Source organism: Sminthopsis crassicaudata, chromosome 3, assembly GCF_048593235.1.
Source record: "Sminthopsis crassicaudata isolate SCR6 chromosome 3, ASM4859323v1, whole genome shotgun sequence".
Lineage (NCBI taxonomy): Eukaryota > Metazoa > Chordata > Mammalia > Dasyuromorphia > Dasyuridae > Sminthopsis > Sminthopsis crassicaudata.
The window spans coordinates 576,926,639-576,933,556 of NC_133619.1; the positions used below are offsets into that span (position 1 = coordinate 576,926,639).

At 31.7% G+C, this 6,918-nt stretch overlaps 1 protein-coding gene across 1 annotated transcript; it reads left to right on the forward strand.

Moving 5' to 3' along the window:
• The first annotated feature begins 220 nt into the window (after positions 1-220).
• On the forward strand, positions 221-1,078 carry LOC141562421 (uncharacterized protein C8orf48-like). Its single transcript, XM_074302459.1, has one exon. The coding sequence runs from the start codon at positions 221-223 to the stop codon at positions 1,076-1,078; it is 858 nt and encodes a 285-aa protein (XP_074158560.1).
• The last annotated feature ends 5,840 nt before the right edge of the window (positions 1,079-6,918 follow it).

A 6,918-nucleotide genomic window follows, 5' to 3' on the forward strand; every position in this document is an offset into this window, starting at 1 on the left:
CCCGAGACAGCCAAGTTTGCTTTTCCAAACCCAGGTGTCTTGTACCAAGAGCTCAAAGTTCTGTTCTCCCACCCGTTGCCCCACGGGACCACTGACAGTTGGGGAATCATGCAATCAGAAAGCCAGACGGAAGTGAACCCAGCCCAAGGAAGCCGAAGCAGAGGCTCTTCTGAGCCTGTTTATTTAAATCATTTTGAAGTCTTACTAAAGCTGCAAAACGATGACTCTAAGTTCGGTTGACCTTGGCATTTCAAAAGATAAACCAGCGGAGTCAGATAAGATTTGTTGTCTATTCCTTTCCGACTATTCTAGTGAGATCTGTGAGCTCTTTACAAAGGAGGGAAAGGAAGAGAAGAATTATAAGCAAACAGAAGGAAAACCCTCTGGCTCATTGGGTTCTTCAGAACAATGCAAGATTTTGGCTCACACCTCTGGGAGAAAGACTGTGAGTAAGAAGCCCTCAAGTTTTAAGAATGAAACCAAATTATTGAATGTGACAGACTCCATTGCTTTAGAAAACAAATGGGGTAAGAAATGGGCTAACTGTCTCAAGGCCAAAGAAAATACTACTGTCCAAAACCAAAAAGGCACCAATCCCCAAAAAGACATCGAGGAAATAACAGAGGGAGAATTGGATGCCTTACGCGCTTTCTGTACCATGAGGATTAATTTGATGTCTAAGCAGAGGAAAAAAAGTAGAACTAAAAAAGTGCAGCATAAACTGGAAGGAGAAAAGACTGTGTCAGAAAAGTCAGACCTCTCTGTATCTGTGCAGCAGGTAAATAAACTGAATCTTAAAGACTCAAAGGCACCTATGAGAAAAATGACAGGAAAAAAAGAACCTAATTCAGCACATAATTCTGACCGTAACAAGAAAAGAGAACCTAAAAAAGTTGCCTCCATGACAAACAAAAAATCCTTTCTAGAATTAACTCGAATACAAGAGAAAATGGAAGAATACAAGTATATCAAAGATACTCTCATCCTCATTGGAGAAATCCACAAAAACCTTCCCAGACTTTCAGATGAGCCAGACAAAATGTGGAAAAAATTAAATGTAGAAGGCCATATTAATTAAACGACCTTTTCATCTTCCTATTCAGCCCACCTAAAGCAGTGCAACCAGAGAGCTAACTATTAATAATAACATGATCAATAAATAGCTCTGTGGAAAAAATAAAATAAAGGAGCTGGCTGTGATTATTTCTAGATACTTTACAGATTTTTGTGTCTTTTTTTCTACTCAATTGGGCAAAATTATGCCAAGTAAAAATGGTCCATAAAATGACACCTTATAACTGGAAAATACATACAAACATATATACATTGTATATCAATAATTGATAATTAGTAATTATTGGTAACTAATATATACATATATATATATATATGCAATTGAACATATGTCTTTATAGAGTTATGGTAAATTTCCATTGGAAGAATATAAGACATTTTCTTAGAGTCAAAATTTGAGATTTTCTCAAATGGAATGAAGTGGGCAATCAGCATTCACATGTGGGGAGCAAATAGAGCTCCTACTCTTTCAATCATGTAATGAATTGGAAAATTCTATCTCATTTCTTTTTTCTCCCCTTCATAGCTCTGTAAACTCGTTCTCCCCATTATTCTATTCCTAGAAACTAGAATTTGAAATTCCCAGAAATGAAGTTTGGTTCATGTTAGCTGAGGAGTAGAATTTGTGAATGCATTACTACAGACCAGTAGTTTATCTTTTGTGATGGTGAAAATCTTAATTTTATTTTTAAAGATTTATTTATTGAAGTTTTTTATATTGCTTACATTTCAGAATATATCCTTCTTCATTCAAATATCCAACCTTCTCTCTCTGTTTTGTTTGTTTTTTTTAAGATAGTAGGTAGAGAAAGAACAATTCAGCAAAATCAACCAAGACATTAACTATATCTATATTTTTGAGTAGAGTATGTCCAGTACTCTACTCAAATCTTCTCTAAAATCAGTTTTAGCTAAGTTTAGGTTTTTGGAACTATATTTCAAAATAAGTTTTAGATTAACCTTTAAAATCTTTTTTTTTTTTAATTTTTGCAATCCATAGTACCATATGGTACCAATGACAAAAGGTGGATTAAAACAGAAAAGAATTACAAATTAGAATTATTCTAAATCTATTACAAACAGATTATTTAGTCAAAATAATATGATTACTTGCTATCAAATGCTTTTAAAATCTGAATCACATTAGACTTGATAGCTTGTCTTGAAAGCTCTTTCATAATAGCCTTCTATTTCCTTTATTTTCTACCCTCCAGGATTTTTTTTAAATTATTTTTTTTTTTACTTTTACATGAATTTGTAACTTTTTTTCAAATGCTGAAAATATCCTTGAAAATTAAACGATGGAACTGAGGTTTAATTTTCTTTCTTATTCCAAATATGATCATTGATGACATCATGAATGGAATTTATAATAAAAACATTATCTGAAGATGAAAATAGGAAACTGGAGATTTTATCTTTGATCTTATATAGCTCATTTCAACTCTTTATATCTTATTTTAATTGACTATAAAATGATGGTAATATTATTTAATTCACTTTCCTTATAACATTATAGCTTTTGCTACCCTGTTGAATACTATGCTATTGCTAAGGGAAATACCATAGACTAAATGATTTTGCTTTTGAGGTTATAACCAATATATTGTTATGATTGAATTTATAGTTATGATTAAATATTTTAAATAATCAAGATCACTTAACTCTTTGGGATTTACAATTGTCTATAATCTTTCATCTATGATCTAATATGGGTATGGTTGCATATGTAAATATATTATGTATATTCACATGAAAAATACATAAAGATTTGTTATGTAAAAAGACACATTTTGAAGCCAGGAAGACAGTACAAGTCCTGAGTTTATCACATAACAATGTGATTTCATTGAGTAAGTCATCTAACTTCTATCTCCAGGCTATTATTTAAGACTTTGTTCTAGAAAAGGTGAATTTTGGTAAATTCCTACCAGAAAGCTCTGAAAACTGATAAAATCACAGGTCTGGACAAAAATACTTGTTGATTAGTCATTATTCTCTCTCTCTCTCTCTCTCTCTCTCTCTCTCTCTCTCTCTCTCTCTCTCTCTCTCTTCTCTCTCTCTCTCTCTCTCTCTCTCTCTCTCTCTCTCTCTCTCTCTCTCTCTCTCTCTCTCTCTCTCTCTCTCTCTCTCTCTCTCTCTCTCTTTCTTTTTTCTCTTCTCTTCTTTCTCTCTCTCTCTCTCTCTCTCTCTCTCTCTCTCTCTCTCTCTCTCTCTCTCTTTCTTTTTTCTCTTCTCTTCTTTCTCTCTCTCTCTCTCTCTCTCTCTCGGACGTCTCTCGTCTCTCTGCTCTCTCTTCTCTTTGTTCTTATCTGTGTCTCCCCTCCACCTAGATGGGCAAAGAGATATATATTGTGTACATATGTGTATATACTCAAATGGATTTCTATATATCTGCACATGCAAATGTCTCAAAAACACATTTGCAAAATTTAAAAACCAAGTTTCTTGTTATTTTATAAAACTGGAGTTCCAGTTGTCAGAAATAAGTGCATGAATACCTCTTTTCCAATTTTACAGATTTGGCAATACATTTCCCAGACTATGGAGAGCATGCATTCACATAAAATATTTGTAGTATTCATCATTTCTGCTTAGACAAGTTACTTACTTTAAATTTTAGAAAATTCATTTTCTGTCAATCATAATGGAAATTCTCTATTGACTCTCTAGCTTTAAGAAAACCTTATGATTTCCTGGATAAGTTTTTTTTTTCATATAATAGTTTTCAAAATCTGTAACATTTAAAAATAAGTGATATGTGGAATATATTAGGGAAAAAATTACTCTTAAATAGTTTAATTTAGAAATGTAACCATAATTGAAAACATCTTTAAATAAGGAGAAATATCACCTCCTCATTAATTTAATTTCTCATAGCCATTTATATAAATCCCAAGATAAATGAATATTCTCAAGGTATGAAGTTTGAAGAAGAAAAAGCATTGTCAGTGAAGGAATTATCTGGAGATGTGTGGAATTGATAATGAGAAGATAATGTTAGCATCTGGTTTCTTCCCCAAGCATTTCTTTGTTTTTGACATAGAAGGTGAATCTCTTTGAAAAGAGAGCTGAGAGCTACACCCAGCGAAAGAACTCTGGGAGATGACTATGAACCACTACATAGAATTCCCAATCCCTCTATTTTTGTCCTCCTGAATTTTTGATTTCCTTCACAGGCTAATTGTACACTATTTCAAAGTCCAATTCTTTTTGTACAGCAAAACAACTGTTTGGACATGTATACATATATTGTATTTAATTTATACTTTAACATATTTAACATGTATTAGTCAACTTACCATGGGGGGGAGGAGGGGAAACATTAGAACAAAAGGATTGGCAATTGTCAATGCTGTAAAAACCCATGCATATATCTGATAAATAAAAACTATAATTTAAAGAGAGAGAGAGAGAGAGTGAGCTAAGAAGCATGTATAGCTTAAACCAAAATAGTCAATATGTAGAGAACAATATGATTATTTAGATACCTATTTTATTGCAGTGATTAAATCAATAGTGAAACAAAATCATGGAATATAATTTTCATTAGTAAGTTCTATAGATGTCACTTTATAACCACAAGAAGGGCTAATCCTAGATTAATAACATGTATTGAGGGACATCTGTTGTAAATAACATACCGAGAATTAAATACATGTTTCTTAAGCTGTTGACAAGTTGAGTTATTGATGTATTTTAAAATTAAAAACATTAAGGGGCAGCTAGGTAGCACAACGGATAGAGCTCCACCCCTGAAATCAAAAGGACTTAAGTTTAAATCTATTCTCATACACTTAACACTTCCTTGCCATGTGGCCCTGGCAAGTCACTTAACCCCAATTGCCTCAGCAAAACAAAACAAAACATTATACTGATGAAATCATGTGCTTAAGCTTTACTGAAAACAAAATGAAATTAAATCTTAACTCTTAAAAATTGAAATCAATAGTGGTAGGAAAAGTTATTTTTCAATAGTTACAATGCATGTCAATGGATAATTCAAATGGAATAACTAGAAAAAAAATGTTCTTTGTATTTTAGATGAAAGAAAGGCCACTATATTGATACTGGGAAAACCAGGAAGAAAAAAAGAAATTCCAAAATCAAATATATTTGGATTAACTGAATTTCCTAAGACCACAGTTTGTTTAGTCATTTTTCAGTTGTCTCCAACTCTTCAAAAACTTCATTTGGAGTTTTCTTGGCAAAAATACTGGAATGGTTTGTCATGTCCTTCTCCATCTCATTTTACAAATGAGGGTATTGAAGTAAACAATGTTAAGTGACTTGTCCAGTGTCACACAGATTATTAATATCAAAGGCCAAATTTGAATTTAGGAACATGAGTCTTCCTTTATGCATTGTGCCACCTAACTGTCCTAAGATCACACTTAGGAAATGGCAAAACTGGGATTCAAACTCAGAGTTTGACTTCAAATCTGTTGCTTCTTGGATCCATCATGTGTAAAACAGATTATATTTTAATAAAATTGTTATTTTCTAACTAACAAGTAGGTTTTATTTTGTGATTTAGCCTTAATGAGAGAGTAACATGAAGAATAAAATTGTAATATATGTCTAGAATAATCTGTCACTGAGATTTTAGCTGCAATTTTTAGAGAATATAAGAGGAATAACACTTAAAACTTTAGATAACACTTGATTTTCATTTTGTTAATAGAACTTATGGATAGTGAAAGAAAATATGAGAAGTCTTTATTAAAAAGATATTTCTGTCATATTTTTATACAAGGGTAAAAGTTTGTACTTTTATAGTACTCTTATTGAAGGATGGGATAGTAAACTATCTCCATAGCATCATATGCAAGTATACTTATTGTACTTGGCTCCCATGCCCCATGATGCTTTGAGTTCTCCTTTCAATGAAAATTGAAAGACATATAATCATATATTAAAAAAAAAAAACTTCTCTTCCAGATGTTCTAGCTCTTCATAATGTATAAAATAATTGTGATAATAAGAGTTAATATTTATTTAATATTGTTACATTTTTCATAGTGCTTAACATTTGTTACCTCATTTTATCCTCATAGCAATCCTGTAAGCTAAGTATTATTATTACTCTTATTTTTTTTCCTGTGTTTTTTTTTTTGAGGAAATTAGGGGGTTAAATGACTTGCCCAGGGTCACACAGCTAGGAAGTGTTAAGTGCTGAGACCAGATTTGAACTCAGTTCCTCCTGATTTCAGGGCTGGTGCTCTATCTACTGCACCACCTAGCTGCCTCTTATTACTCTTATTTTTCAGATGAGGACATTGAAGCCCAGAGAAGGGAAATTATTTTCTCATTTACACAACTAGTGTCCAAGGTAGGATTTGGATCAAGGTCTTTGAAATTCTTCCCAAGTCTGATTATGTATCTATCTATTCATCTATCTAATATGTGTAATGTGTATATTATATGCATATACACATACACAATGTATTTTTCTATATATGGACATAGATAAAGACACATACATATGTATAATTCAATTGTACATTTAACTTCAGTATTGCACAGAGAAAACAAGTTTAATAATAAATCATATGCATTTAAGTAATATATATATATATTGATATTTAGCTTTCATAAAATTATAAATTTAGTGAAATATATACCCGTATCTAGAGATATGTTTTTATTTTTATTTGCTCTATAAATACATTATTAATATATACAGTTGTTACTGATCTGTCCACTATGGATCTCATTTTTCTCCAATCAAATGTATGTACATATATATTCATATATATTATTTGTATATAATTTATTCTCTTGGGCTAGTCCTCTAAGAAATATGTTGTTCTCTACCTTCAGAAATTTTTACAGGGTACTCTG

Coding starts and splice junctions, on each gene's coding strand:
- LOC141562421 (XM_074302459.1), top strand. CDS start 221: ATGACTCTAAGTTCGGTTGACCTTGGCATTTCAAAAGATAAACCAGCG.